At 39.1% G+C, this 16177-nt stretch overlaps 1 protein-coding gene across 8 annotated transcripts in view; it reads left to right on the top strand.

Annotated features, from left to right (window-relative positions):
• Positions 1-16177, top strand: part of Cadps2 (calcium dependent secretion activator 2) — a 486122-nt gene that overhangs the window by 347711 nt on the left and 122234 nt on the right. For all 8 annotated transcript variants that reach the window (XM_055608125.1, XM_055608124.1, XM_055608126.1 and 5 more), the window contains exon 11: positions 1040-1240. In XM_055608125.1, the coding sequence (XP_055464100.1) occupies positions 1040-1240 (201 nt within the window). The remainder of the gene's footprint in view (positions 1-1039; positions 1241-16177) is intronic.

The raw sequence follows: 16177 nt of genomic DNA, 5'->3' as shown, positions 1-16177 counted from the left end.
GATCCACCTGACATCGAACTCACAGAGATCAACGTGCCTCTGCCTCACAATTAAAGGGGTGCACACAATGACAACCTACATTCTAATTTTCTTCACAAAATCACATTCTTATATTTCTGCTCCTCCAAGTATATTAAAGCAGTTTGAATGTCACCTAATGGGAAAATCTAAAATTCAAAATCAGAAACATCTTAGGAATTCTCTCGTGCCACAGCCAGAAAATTCTACATCTGACCTCATTTGACAAGTTGCAGTTAAATTCCATGGATACTAAGAATGTTGTGTGGAAATTACCTTCAGACTGTAGGTATAAGTGGATGTGAAATTAGATGAAGTTGGTGTTTTTAATTAAGATTGATGTCTCAGCCTTAAGATAACTCGTTATCTGTAATGATCCCAAGTCCAAACCTCAGATGCTCTGAAATGAAGCAGTCCAGAGTGTGGGGTTCTCAAGCTCTGGTGTGAGCAGATGGTGCTTAGAAATTATGAGTAATAAATGGATAGATGATTGGTATTAGAGTAATCAGCAGTGTTAAAAACCGTAGGTGTTACGACTTAGGTAAAATTTAAAATTAGCATGCAGAGATGAAGAAATCCAAATTGGTGGCCATATTTACCAGTTGTTCTCTTACAGACACAAGTCCCATCTTGTCCAAGAGCCAAACTACCATCCAAAATGAGTTATCGCCTTGGTTTGACTTGTGTTTTCATTTTTTCTAAACTCATATTTCACTTACATGTAAAATGGTAAATAGGCCAACATAAAGTATTTTCTTCTCCAGCACTAAATGCCGGATTTGGCCATGGGTTTCTGTGGGGCGTGTTTGTTGTCCTGAGTAATGCTCTCTTGTCAAGAATTGATTGTCCCCATCAGCTCAATGTGGGATTATTTTTGCTGTGTCCCTTTAAATTGTGGACTGGGGGTGCGATCCTTAAGTAAGATCATTTAAAGCACTGAGTCCCTATGAATGAAGCTGGGTGAATGGGGCTAAAGTCTCTCGATCTTGTGAATTGTAACCGAGTCTGTCTTCTCCCGCAGGTCTGCAGGGTGGCCGGGTATTTTTTAACGCTGTTAAAGAAGGAGATACTGTACTCTTTGCCAGCGATGATGAACAGGACAGAGTGTTATGGGTCCAAGCCATGTACAGGGCCACCGGCCAGTCTTACAAACCGGTTCCTGCTGTTCAAAGCCAGAAGCTGAACCCGAAAGGAGGGACTCTCCATGCAGATGCTCAGCTTTGTAAGTTCCATGAAAATTAATTTGATTATCAAATAATAACCTTAATAAATACAAAATTGAGGCAATTGTTCAATATTATAGCTTGTGTTATTAATTAACTAATTAAATACAAGTAGTTCCTGTTAGTCATAAAATTCATTCTCTATTTTTTCACATAAATCTGGAATGATACCTGGGTGTTGACCAACCAAGCAGCTCTATTAGGAATGTGTTATATATGTATATGTATGCAATAGCATTAGTATAAAAAAAAAAAAGGAGGCCTGAATCTGAAGGAGGCCAGGGACCCTTTGGAGCAAGGAAGGGGGAGAGAAAAATGTCATAATTCAGATTTTTAACTACATTTTTTTAATTTTTCAAACCTTCCAAATTTTTTTTCAATTCTGTTTTTGTATCATTAGCTGAGATTTCCTTTTAGACTGAGGAAACTATTGTGAAATCAAATTTGGTTAGGTTCCTAGAACACTAACTGTTGAAAAATCACTCTGTGCATTTGTTTTTGGTAACATGCAAGGGTAATTGGGCTATTCCTTTCTCTGTTATAAAATAAGAAGAACATATAGTTTAAAAAGTCAAAAAAAAAAAAAAAGAAAAGAAAATGGCTTTTTCAAATGCTTTAATGTCACATCAGCTTCTCTATGCTGATTAAAACATTAAGACCAGGTGTGTCGCTCATGTTAATTCAGTAGTGATTAATTAAGTGCTATGTAATAGTAGATGAGCAGTTTCAAACACACTTCCAGTGCTCAGCAGACCAAATGCTTCATCGTATTACACTCCTTTCCAAAACTTCCCTCATTTCCAGATCAGTTTATCTCTATCTTTAAGCTCAAGCTGTGGCTTTTATTGTCAAGATTCCTCTCTGGGACAGTAACATCTTGACATCCATTATTTTCTTCTTTTCCTTTTCATGCATCAAATAATTACCCTCTTCTTAGACACTCTTAAGTATATTTTATCTGAGCATCTTTAGAGGCTCTTGGGCCAAACAATTAAAGGTGGGGCTTATGTCTTCATCTCAACTCCTTTGACACCATTGAATACTTTGCCTCGTATTTTAACAAGCTTTTGGCACAGTGGTACATAGTTTCTTCTTGAATGTTGTCTAAGAGCACTGTGGAATGCAGAGAACTTGTGCTGGAGTCTCACCCAGGTATTTCTGTCTCAGCCTGACCACAGGTTAAACGATGCCATGGGCTATCATGCTGAGCCATCAGATGCAAGGTTCTGTCAGTGTGCACACACATGCCCAAATGTACATATGCACACACACACACACACACACACACACACACTCACACACACTCCAGAATGTTTTCCTCCCTCGGTATCTTTTTAATGCTGTAATCAGAGATAATCCCTGAATTATTTTGCCTCCTGACTTAGGTTCTCAATAGGCTTAGAGTCTCTAAGTGTTTACGTGAAGTCTTTACATGCATTGACCAAACTCTGTTCCTTATCCCGTGGGACACAGCCTCACAGTATTTAATGTGAACCTTCTTTGTGTTCTTTCAACCCATGTTTGATATGTGAGCAGTCAGTACCTCGGACATGATATCGTAGTGTTGGTTTCCTTGTTCAGCTCCAAGTATGAAATTCTCAGTCCTGGTTTCGTGTGTGTACCTGATCTCATTCTTCTTCCACTGACTGTGGAGTGATGGAGTACGTCCGCATCTTTGCATGTGCTGTCGTGTCCACTGTATATTTTTCCTGTTTACTCTCACAGAAAAGAAGACTTGGAATGCATCCAAATTCTGGCCTGCATAATACTTTCTTGTTTCAGCTATTCCTACAGAATATATCTGCACTTGTCTGCATTGTTCGCCTCTCAAAAGTGGACCACTCCTTTATTCTTAGCTAAGCTAATTACTAAAAAAAAAAAAAGTCTTTACATTGCTATTGTATCAATTGTTTTTCTGTTTTTTTCTAGCTAGTTGCTGCCTATATAGGGAATTTTTTTTTAACTTCTGAGCTAGCGTAATTTTTCCTTTTAATTAATATATGGTAATTATCTGCAATAATGAGTTTCACTAGAACATCTTCACACATGTGCATAATGTATTCTTATCTTTTTCACCTCTCATTACCCTCTTGCTCCCCCCATCCCCGGCTCTTCCGCTGATACCTTACCTACTCTCAAATAGTCTCCTTCGTCCATTCGTGGCTGTTTAGTTTTGTCTTTTCTTATCTGTTTTTGTGTGGTGTGTCTGTGGGCTTTAGGGTTTTTCACAACATCCTGGGTGAGGGTTGGTTATAGTGTGAGCTCCTTTCTGGAGGTTACACCCTGACGGAGATGCGTCTTCCCCCTCCTGTCAGGATTAGCTGTCTATACCTAGGGAAGACTGGGGGCTGCCTGCCTCTGAGCACAGTGCTCCATCTCCCTGTCCGACTTACTCCCCCTCTCATCTTAGAGGGTTTTCACTCCCTCTTCCATAGCATTCTCTGAACTTTAGAGGGGGAAAATGCTTCTTCTATGTAAGACTGAACATTCAGCAGTCCCTTATGTTCTGCATTTTATCGCTGTCACTCACCAGTAAAACACAAAAAACACAGTAAAACACAGTAAAACCAAAGCACTAATCCATGAATATGAATGTGGTTATTAAGAAGCATATCATGTCCATTTAGCAAAATAAAAACAGCAGTACTTCCTGGTTGTGGCCTATGACCTCCTAAACCATGGATTTTTTGACCAGGCTACAGTATCAGAGGTGAGTTCCATCCCACAGCAGTGTGGCTTCAGATCCCTCAGAAAGCAGTAGCTTATTCTCATTACTGATTTGCTACTGTTGCATCATAGAGCACTTTTCTGTCTGCACAGGTGGTACTAGAACACACAGAGTTGACAACTGAGTAAACCTCTGGCTGAAAATACTCCCTCCTGCCCCACGCACAAGCAGCCTGCACAGTGTCTTTGGACATTATGAGAGCTAGTTAGCAGGAAGAAAGTTTCCACCATTTTTCTAGCTGGATTTCTGTGTGTCCTGCCATCAAAGCACACGGTGTCTTCAGTAATAGAGTCCTGCTATCTGGTTCTGATAAGAAACCTTCAGACATTGTAAATATCTGTATTGCTTGTGGGGCCTCAGTGGGCTCTAGCCAAAACTTCTATGTAACCCACCCCTGCCACTGAGATTTTCATTAATAACCTGTGGCTTCTTCTTTTTTTTTTTTTTTTGGTGTGTGTGTGTGTGTTATAGTCATTTACTGTTCATTTATGTTCTTTGTTAGTTGGCCTATAAAATATTATGTTTGGATTATTTTCTTATTATTAAGTTTTGAGAGATATTTATATATTTTGGATGTAAAATATTTATAAAATATATCGCTTGACTAATATTTTTTCATCTGTGGCTTGTTCTGTCATAAATTCTAATCTGTTCAGGGGCTGGAGAGATGGCTCAGTGGTTAAGAGTACTGTTTCCTTTTCCAGAGATCCTGAGTTCAGTTCCAGCAGCCACATGGTGGCTTGCAACCATCTATACTGGCATCTGGTGCCCTCTTCTGGCATGCAGGTGTACACATAGATAGAGTACTCATATAGAAAAGAAATAAACCTTTTTTTAATTTATTTTTTTATTATTAGCTACATTTTATTAACTCTGTATCCCAGCTGTATTCCACTCCCTTATTCCCTCCCAATCCCACCCTCCCTCTCTCATCTCCTCCCTCCCCCTTTACAAGTCCACTGATTGGGGAGGATCTCCTCCCCTTTCATCTGACCCTGTTATATCAGGTGTCCTCAGGACTGGCTGCTAAGTCCTCCTCTGTGGCCTAATAGGACTGCTTCTCCCTTGAGGGGTGGGAAGGTCAAAGAGCCTGCCATTGAGTTCCTGTCAGAAATAGCCCTTGTTCCCCTTACTATGGGAAACCTATTGGTTACGGAGCTACCACAAGCTTTGTCCGAGCAAAGGTTCTAAGTTATATCCATACATGGTCCTTGGTGGAGTGTCAGTCTCAGAAAAGACTCCTGTGCCGAGATATATTTGGTCCTTGTAGAGCTCCTATCCTTTCCATGTCATACTAACTCCCCTTCTTTCATATGATTCCCTGCACTCTGCCTAAGGTTTGGTTATGAGTCAAAAACAAGGAAATCATGAAATTTGCAGGCAAATGGTGGGATCTAGAAAAGATCATTCTGAGTGAAGTATCCCAGAAGGAGAAAGACAAACATGGTATATACTCGCTTATATAGACCTACAATATATGATAAACATAATGAAATCTATACACCTAAAGAAGATAAAAGAGAAAGCAGACACGGGGTAAGATGATCAATCCTCACTTAGAAAGACAAATGGGATGTGCATTGGACGTATGACAGGAGTCTACCTCAGAAGGCATCTAAAAGACTCTACCTAGCATTGTTTCAAGCAGATACTAAGAGATAAATCTTAAGGAAAAAAAGAAGAAGAAAAGTTCCTTTCAAAAGAAATATATTTCAATTTTGATAAAGTCTATTTTTTCTTGCTTTTAGTTGGCTTTTGTTTTTAAGATATTATATCATAAAAAATAAAAATAAAACAAACAAACAAAAAAAAAAAGGCTGGGCATGGTGGCACGTCTTTAATCCCAGTACTCAGGAAACAGAGGCAGGTGGATCTCTGTGAGTTTGAGGCCAGCATGGTCTACAAAGTGAGTCCAGGACAGCCAGTACTACCAAGAGAAACCCTCTCTTGAAAAAAAAAAAAGATACTGTATCATGATGAAAACTCATGATTCTTTCTGTAGCAGCATCTTAAATGCTGTAATTAAAGGCCTAGTTCCTTCTAAAAAAATATCGTTTTAATTACCTTTCTGTTGCTATGCTAAAATATGCAGACAAAAGTAACTTAAGAAAGAAAGAAGGGCTGAGAGGTGGCTCCGAGGTTAAGAGAACTGGCTGGTCTTCCAAAGATCCTGAGTTCAATTCCTACTACCCACTTGGTGGCTCACAACCATCTATAATGAGATCTGGTGCCCTCTTCGTGGAAGGCTGGGTGCAGTGTTTCACTACATTTTTTATTTTTTCCTAGTCTCCCCCTCTCCCTTTCATTTTCCCCCTATTCCTCAAAAAAGAGAATCTCTCTTTCCCATCCACCCCATTTAGTTCACCAAATAGCAGGAGGACTAAGTGTGTTTTCTTACCCTGTGGCCTGCCAAGGCAGTCCAGCCAGGGGCAAGTGATCAAAAAACTGGCAAGTGAGCCCTTGTCAAATGCAGTCCCCACTTCCCTTACTAGAGGACCCACATGAAGCCTAAGCTGCCCATCTGCTACATCTTTGTAGGGGGCCTAGGTCCAGTTCCTGCATGATCCTTGGTTGATGCTTCAGTCTCAGCAAAACCCTCTGGGCCCTGGTTAGTTGGCTCGGTTGGTCTTTTTGCGGAGCTCCTGTCACCTACAGGACCTTTTTTCTTTCTTCCCACTTTTCTACAAGATGCCCTACACATCACCCAGTGTTTGGCTGATTCTCTGGGCCATCTGTTTTGAGGTACTGCTGGGTAGCACCTCTCAGAGGACAACTCTGATAGGCTCCTGTCTGAGTTTAACAGAGCTTCATTCATAGTGTCAGGGGCGCTCTCTTATAGGGAGGGTCTTTGGTTGGGCCAGGCATCGGTTGGGCATTCCTTCAGTCTCTGCTCTATCTGCTCTATCTTTATCCCTGCGCATCTGGTAGGCAGGGTAAATTTCGGATGGAACTGGAAAAGATCATTCTGAGTGAGGTAACACAAACCCAGAAAGACACACTCGGTATATATGTTCTCACAGTGAATTTCAGCCTCACAGTACAGGATAAGCACACTGTGAGGCACAAACCCAAAGAAGATAAATAAGAAAGAGGATTCAGGGGAGGATGCAAGAGTCCCACTGAGTACAGAAGATAGAATAGACAGAGGTAGTGGCTGAAGAGAGGAGGTGCAGAGAGAACAGACCTGGGGAGGGCAAGGGTGAAAGGACAGATGGGTGGGGCCATCTCTGTGATAAGATGGAGACCTAAGTCAGTAGGCTTCTGGGAGGGTCTGAGGGGACTCAAGCAGATGCCCTCTAACTGGACAAGTCTCCTAGCAGAGGGAGGGGAATGTCAACACACCCACAAAAACTTCAACCCAAAATAAATTAATCTTTAGAAGCTGGGTGTGGTGGCACACACCTGTAACCCCAGCACTCTGGGAGGCAGAGACAGGCGAATCTCTGTGAGTTGGAGGCCAGCCTGGTCTACAAAAGTGAGTACAGGACAGCCAAGGCTATAAGTAAAAAAAAAAAAAAAAAGAAAAAAGAAAGAAAGAAAGAAAAAGAGGTTTTTTTGGGCTCATCATTTAAGACATACTCTGTTGTACTGGAGAAGCCAAGAGGGCAGGAGCTGGAAGCAGCCAGTCACATGCCATACACAGTGAGGAAGAAGAGAGCAAAGGGAGCTTGAGCTCAGCTCACCTTGTTTTCTTTCCATCATACAGGGCTTGAATACAGGATCACGCCCTAGGGAATAGAACCACCCGTGGTGGGCAGATCTGCTCACCTCAGTTAACTTAGTTATTTTAACTCGCACAGAGATTCATCTCCCAGATGATTATGAGATCTCAGGCTGGCAATTGAGATCAGTCATTACAGTATCATTCATGTTGGGAATAAGAAATCTTCACCCAAAACAGTATTTAAAATGCTTATCCTATAGAAATATAATGTGCCTTTTAAATTTTGCATCTGTGTTGACTTAGCTTTTATACTTGTTGATGTACACATGAGTGTTCATTGAAATCATATAGGCATTTGGTGAGCTGAAGAGACTGCCCTTGGGCGTTTGCCAACGTCAGCCGGCTGCATTTTACTATACTCTGGACTCTCCTTTCTTTTCTTTTAATGGGTTCATCTGCCATATCTCTACTGTACTTTACTAGAGCTTTAGAACCCTGGCAGTTGCTACTTTTTATCTTGCAGGGAAAAGCTTTGGTTATTAATTCTTTTAGCTTGCTTTCTAGAAGACTGGGGAAAAAATGGTTTAATACTTTAAGGGTTTGCTCTGTTTTCTTCCAGCTTTCATTTGATGTTCCATTATTTCTCTACATGTCTTTCCCTCCAGCTCCTTAAAAATTTCCTCATCAATTATTTTTTCAATTTAGTTATTATATTTCTTTAGTTTTGTCATGAAAACATTACAAAGCTTTACTAAGAGAGAAAGGAGGGAGATGGAGAGATGGCTTAGAGGTTAAGAGCATTGGCTGTTCTTCCAGAGTTCATGAGTTCAATTCCCAGTAGCCACATGGTGGCTCACAACCATCTGAAATGAAATCTGGTGCCCTCTTCTGGGTGCCCTCTGCAGGTGTACATGCAAACACACATTGCATACATAACAAATAAATAAATCTTTTTTAAAAAAGCAAGAAAGGGTTTGTTTGTTTGTTTGTTTGTTTGTTTTTCCAGGATTAAAGTTTTGCTGGGGAGAATGCAGTCATGTTTAGTAGGATTAATTTTCTGCTTCTTGACCACAATCCTCCTTAATAGTCCTCATAGTTTGGCTGCCAAGACAAAATGAGCACTGGGCACCACTTCTTGTATTCCCATAGAATAGTCACACACACACACAAACACACACACCACCACCACCACCACCTTCAAACAGTTTCTGCAGTCATGGATGCTGAGTAACTGTGGTTCCCGCTTGGGAGTCATTCTTCCACACTCTAACTCTTCTGCATGTGACACAGCCCAGTAGATCTATTAACAGTGCTTTTTCAGTTGGCAGTCTGCTAGATGTTTGTAATCAGAGCCCACATCTTGTTTTAATCTATTTTCAATATAATTAATTAATAAAACTTTTAGAATAAGCTGAAGAGGGAAGATGGGTACATTTCTACCTCATCAGAGTGAGAATTCTGACTTCCATCAGTTTTTACTCAGTCTCTCCCTGCCTTCCCTGATTCCATATTGTTCCTTTCTTCTCTTTTCCTGGTTGTCTTTTAGAGTAACTTTTATAGTCATCAATAAAAAAAATAACAGAAAGTCAAAATGACTCATTATATAGCTATATGTAAAATCTTCTCTCGTTTCTCTTTTTATTTCTTTGCTGACCTGTAGTTGGTAAAGGTAAGTTTCTTTTCTTTCTTTTCTGCTTAAATATATTATAGTTGTCGTATTGATAAGAACTTAGAAGACTATCATCTTTTTTACAGTGTAAGTCTCCAACTTAATTTTCATTAGCTCTAACATTTATTTTTAAGCTTACCACAACAGCAGAGTAGAAACAATCTAATATCTATTATTCATGCAGACATAAAGATAATGTAATTAAAAGCAAAATGGCCAGAATATATGAAGCAAAAACTTTCTAGATTATGTATTACAGTATTATCTTCACTATGTTAGGAACCTAGTTGTAATATGAAAAGGAAAGCATATTTATCCCTAAAAGTCATACTTAATGAACTGAATTGAGGGACCATTTATTTTCCTTCTTTTCACATTCTCAATTTTATTTAAACTGTATAATCTTTTACTTATTTTTTTAAAAGAAAGAGTTTTTAACTAATTGTAATTAATGTTTAAAGATGATAAAAATTATAAGTTTATGAGATTTAGCTTAATAGAAGACTACCTTATCATTTTAGGATATCAACAATAATACATATTTACAGATTTCAACAGATAAATCTACCCTAATTTTTTTCTTTAACTCTGAGGATGTATAGAAATCCTTGGGACAGAAGGAGAAAAATGGGTGGCATGTGCTTTTAAACAAATTTTTCATCTCCAATGAAGTAAGCTGCCTATGTCAGATGAACAGAATTTTTAAAACTACCCTTCTTTGCTGTCTCAATCTAAACCACCTTCTTTCTATTATCTCTTATTTGTATATTAATGTTATATATTTTGTCTTAGTGCCAGAAAACCAAGTAGGTAACCTCCAGTAACAAATGTTGAATGTAAACCAGGGGCCTGGAGGGATGGCTCAGCAGCTGAGAACACTTACTCTTCTATTAGAAGATCTGAATTGGTATACATTTGCTTGCAAATTTCATGATTTCTTTGTTTTTAATAGCTGAGTAGTAATCCTTTGTGTAAGTGTACCACAATTTCTGTATCCATTCCTTAGTTGAGGGACATCTAGGTTGTTTCTAGATTCTGGCTTTTACAAATAAAGTAAAACATAGTTGAGCAAGTGTCCTTGTTGTATGGTTGAGCATCTTTCAGATATATGCCTAGGAGCAGTATAGCTGGATCTTGAGGAAGCGCTATTCCTAATTTTCTGAGAAAGTATCAGATTGATTTCCAAAGTGGTTGTATAAGTTTACATTCTACCAGCAATGAACCAGAGGGTTCCCCTTTCTCCACAACTTCTCCAGCATGTTATCACTTGAGTTTTTTATCTTAGCCATTCTGATGGTTATAAGGTGAAATCTCAAGGTCATTGTGATTAGCATTTCCTTGTTGAGTAAGGATGTTGAGCATTTCTTTTTTAAAATTTCTTATTTATTATTTATTACAAATTATTCACTTGGTATCATGGCTATGGCTCCCTCCCTTGTTTCCTCCCAATCCCACCCTCCCTTCCTCATCTCCCCCTATGCCCCTTCCCTAGTCCACCAATAGGAGAGGTCCTCCTCCTCCTCTTTAAGGGTTTCTCTGCCATTCAATATTCATCTATTGAGAAATCTTTGTTTAGCTCTATAACCCAGGTTTTAGTTGGATTACCTGGTTTTTTGGTGTTTAACTTCTTGAGTTCTTAGGGTTGGTGAAGATCCTTTCCCAATCTGTAGGCTGTTGTTTCCTGAGTGAGGTAAAGACACACACAGTCTATACTCACTTATAAGTGGATTTTAGCCATATAATATAGGATAACCATACTAAAATCTATAATCCTAAAAAACTAAACAACAAGGAGGACCCTAGGGAAGATGCTTAATCCCTATTCAGAAGGGCAAACAGAATAGTCATTGGAAGTGGGAGAAGGCAGGGAACAGGGCAGAAACCTACCACAGAGGGGCCTGTGAAAGAATCTATCCTGCAGAGTATGGATGCAGATGCTGAGATTCATATTCAAACTTTGGGCAGAGTGTGGGGAATCTTATGGAAGAATGGGGAGATAGAAAGACTTGGAGGGGACAGGAGCTCCGCAAGGAGACCAAAAGAGCCAAAAAATATGGGCCCAGGGGGAGCTGCAGAGACTGATGTTCCAACCTTGGTTGTGTGGAGAAGACCTACATCCCCTGCTCAGATGTAGCTCATAGCAGCTCAGTCTCCATTTGGGTTCCTAATAAGGGGAGTAGGGACTGTCTCAGACATGGACACAGACAGTGGCCTGCTCTTTGATCACCTCCCCCTTGGGGTACAGCCTTGCCAAGCCGCAGAGAAAGAGGATGTAGCCAGTCCTGATGAGACCTGATAGACTAGGGTCAGATAGAAAAGGAGGGCCATAGGGGGAAAAGAGGGAGGGACAGTGGGGGTGGGAAGAGATGAGGGAGGGGGCCACAGCAAGGATACAAAGAAATAAATTGTGATAGATAGATAGATAGATAGATAGATAGATAGATAGATAGATAGATAGATGGATGATCTTAATTTGGTTCTTTGTACCCATGTCAGGAAGCTCACAACCACCTGTGACCCAGATCCAGGGAATCTTACCTCCTCTCGTGGACTCATGGGAACACAAACCCACCTGCACACACATTACATAATTAAAAATAAAATGTCTGTTATTTTGTAAACAAAAGCCAGAAAACCTGCCATTTATTTTATTTGCCTAATATATTTTTAAATTCTTAAGTGGGAGCATAGTCCACATTTAATTTATGAACTTACATTCTTGTTAATATGTTGCTGTGTTAAAAACACCTTAATTTCCTCATTTTAATGTTAAATTTCACACTTTGTAGGTAAACTTTCATCTGCTCGTAGGTGGCACTGTGTTTTACAAAGCAGACATAGTCTCAGCTAGGCATCCCTCTTCTCTTAGCCATTTGCTAGGGAGTCCTAGTTCTGGGCGCCTTGGTAACTTCCAGGTGCTGTTTAAAGTTCTTCAGTTCAGCTGTCCTTTCTATCTTTGCACCCTTCCCCTTGTCCGTCCACAACACATCACCACACCAGGAGCAGGAGAAGCATCAGAGTCATTAGCATCTGGTGCAAACAGAAGGTAATTTTTCCGTTGTGCGATCGGCACTCTGACTTCAGTGCCCTTCTGGAGATTATAGGTCCATGGACACACAGAGCCAGTGGGGTCAGTGCCAACATAACACCCTCCCTCAGCTCAGAGCTCAGCCAGTGCACACGGGTGGAACCCGTGTTTGCTGTGTTACTCACTCTCAAGTCAGTGTTACTGTATACACTGAAACTGCCGGCCCCCTATTCTTTTCCCGTGAATCCACACAGCAGTTATCCTAATGAAACATTCAAATTTTCAGGTTCAACTTGAATAAAACCTCTATAACTTCTTAAATTTCTAGCAGATAGCAATATTGCTCAATGTGGATTTTATCCCACCCGCTGTTAGTGGTGACAGTGCCACACAAAGATGTCAGAGCATGGATATGAAGCTGTTGCTGTAGAAGCTCCACCAGCACCATCAATTACCACCTCCCGCATCTTTAGTTAGTCTATAGGTTAATCACCTCAACTTATGACACTATTGCAATGCATCATTTAAGTTCATAAGTGCTGGCCTGTTTCACAATCTTCTTACACTGTTTCAGAAGACAGAACTGAAATTCGCAGGTATCATATCATAGAACATTTGAGTAGAACTGCAAAAGTATTTTTATTTTTAAAAAATTCAGATAATTTAGTCTTATGGTAAACATTAATTTAAGACAACCTGATAAAAACCCAGTTTTAAACAACAGGCTTTGGCTATACCAGGTGATTGGAGACAAATTTCCCAACTGATATATATGCCTTAACTGTCTTTTAAGAGTAAAAGTAGATGAGTTAAGCCAAAGGAAAACTACATGAAAATATGTTCTTGTGAAAATGAGAAATTAGACAATATTATAGCTTATTTTCTGTTTTAGTTTATCATGCAAAAATGTGAATGTAGAAATGTAGATATACAGTCAAAAGATACTTTGTATCTTCTAAAAGATGTAGGTTTCATGAAAAATACAGTTATGGGGATGTCGTTGCATTAACTGGTTTTGTTAAATAAGCAGGTTGTAGCTACTCTTTCCACAAACATTAACTATGACAGGTGGCCTGTTAGTCTGCTTCACTCTGCCCACTGTTTTACTTTCTTTGTTTCTACGACATTATATTGTAATCGATCAAATGAAATTTATGTTAAAAAATAACGGGCATTCACTAGCACACGTCTACATCTGACTCTCCTGCTTTTACGCTGATAGCGTTCCTTGTACTTTGCAGCGTGCTGTAAGCACCCATATACATCGCTGTTCTTTGTTTAAAGATAAAGGCTAGGCAATTAAACCAACCGTAGTTTTAAAAAATATTGAATCAAAACAGGATAAAAATAAAAATATTTTTCACACGGGGAGGTCCAATTTTTCTTGGAGTTTGTTTTTAATTCTTCATGAGTTCATAGAATGATAATTGGTGGCATTTATTTTCATACAGTGTTTTGAATTTGTGCTTGTCTGACACAGAAGGAAGAGAGATGCTGGCTCTTTAAGGACTGTATTTCATGAAACTATAGCCTTGAGGGGCTGCAGGTTGTTTCTGGGTTTGATGATGATGGTGATGATTATGATTGTGGGGTTTTTTTTTGGGGGGGAGGTATCAAGCATGTGCTTATGTGGCATTCAGAGAACAATGTGAGGCAGCCAGTTCTCTTCCTCCTCTATGTAATTCCTGGGTATTGAACTCAGGTCAACAAACTTATCGGAATGTGCGTGTTTTCGCTGAGCTGTCTCACCAGCCTTTGTTGTTGTTCTTTGTTTTTGATTTTTACATTAAAATTTTGGTGGGCTTGATTGCCTATGTCTACTAAGTTGGAGGAGGATATTCATTTGTGACGTAATATTTGTGAATATAACTATCAGTAATCTAATTGCTGAAAAATCATTTGCCATTCATGTGTACTTTATCACATTAGTAAAAACTATTTGAAGTTAAATATTATGAAATATTATTTTTTTCAGTTCAAAATATATTTAAGTATAAAAAATCAATTTTAGACTCATTTTCAGAAACATATTTTAAGAATATTTTTCCATTGTTTTTTAAAAAAGCTATTCTTTAAACTTTTATCATAAAATAAGAACTACAAGGGTTTTTTTCTCTGAAATTTATTACACATCCTGGTCTCCACAGATGAACCATTAATGGTCGTTATTTTTAACTGCTTCTTATGACCTCTGCTGAAAGGAATAATGAATAAAAATCAGTAGCTATTTTATAAAAATAATCATCTCACAAAGGTGACACTAAGTAAATTTTTACTAAGAGAACTGAAGATGCTAAAATAGATCATTTCCTTCAACTGTAAAATACATGTGTTTTGCCATCCTTGGTGTTCTGCCTCCTACTCATTTGATGCTCTCTCATATTATTATATATTCAACTTTTAAAGACTCTGAAACAAAATATAAAAGAAGTTAAACTGTCTTTATTTTTCAATCCAAGAAAAAAGTTTGCTGTTCATCCATTTAATACTACTCCTCATGTGATATATTTCATCCATATAATCATGGGTGATCATTAAGTGTAAAAGAACACAAATGGTATTTTGTCCAAAGATGGCCATTGCTTATCTCACATCATCAGTCCATTGTCTTCCATGCCTTATTGCTGCACTCAGTTTTTGACATTTTGTGGACATGAAATATACATTAGTTTTTGTGTCTTTTTAAATGTGATTCTCAAGACCCTTCAGCTTGAATTATATAGTTCTTCCATCCACAAATATGGCTGAAAGTTGAACTTGACATGGATCAATATGATCTGGGCTAAATATCTAAATGTGACTGATTATGTTAGCATCATGTCCACAGATCAATATTGGGTTTTATTATGAGCCTGACTCTATAATTGGGTTTAATCAATACACTTTTGTCTCTTTTCCTTTGCAGTTTTAGGATTATACCACATAGGTTTTAGAAACCACACTTAGCTTACATTTAGGACTCTTTTCTTTTGGTGACCAGAAAGGGATTTATATGTGAATTTTAAGGAACAATGGGCATCAGGCTTATAACCGTGGACGAGTCCACTTCCTGATAACTGACTGCTTGGTCAGAGCTAATGTAGTAACACCCCAGCATTCCTTTTGGGGAGCGTGGGGCTTTTTGTGTCTATATTTAGTAAATGACATTGGAGACTTTGACAAAACATACCATTAATGAAAGCCATCGTGAAAGCTTGCCTTTTGATAAACCCGCAGGGTCCATGGGCGTTGAAAGATGCAGTCTGTAAAGAGCAGTAAATCTGAACCTTTGATTGAAGTGCCATTTGGGATGAGGTGCATTGTCTGCATATCTGCACAGGCGCGATGCTCCCTTTTTCAAGTCTCTTAAACTGGAAGCTCGCGAGCGTTCAATGCCATTTCTGCATTAGAGTTGGTCCCGCTAAAAGCCCTGGACAAAGAGCAGACTGGAAGTGATCCAGCTGAACCTTGTGGGCTTAACTCTGTCCTAGTTTGCCCATTTGGAAAGCAGGCTTCTGGCCATCATTGCTGTCTCCTTTAAGAACAGACCTGGACTGTTTTGGGGTTACTTCTTTTTGCAAGCATGTTCATAAAATACATCAGCTTTTTCTCTTTTTTTCCCACCTCCTTTTTGGACAGGGTCTTCCTATGCAACCAGGGCTGGTCTAGACTCTATTTGTAGATCAGGCTGGCCTTGAGGCCACAGAGAGCCACTCAGAGATCCACCTGCCTGTGCCTCATAGGTGCTGTGATTAAAGTTGTGTGCCACTTTTCAGCCCGACTTCCCTTAATATATATATCAACTTCCATATATATATATATATGTATGTATGTATGTATGTATGTATGTATGTATGTATGTATGTAT

Source organism: Psammomys obesus, unplaced genomic scaffold (genome assembly GCF_907164565.1).
Source record: "Psammomys obesus unplaced genomic scaffold, mPsaObe1.curated_primary_1811, whole genome shotgun sequence".
Lineage (NCBI taxonomy): Eukaryota > Metazoa > Chordata > Mammalia > Rodentia > Muridae > Psammomys > Psammomys obesus.
This window is presented reverse-complemented; position numbering and strand designations above follow the sequence as displayed.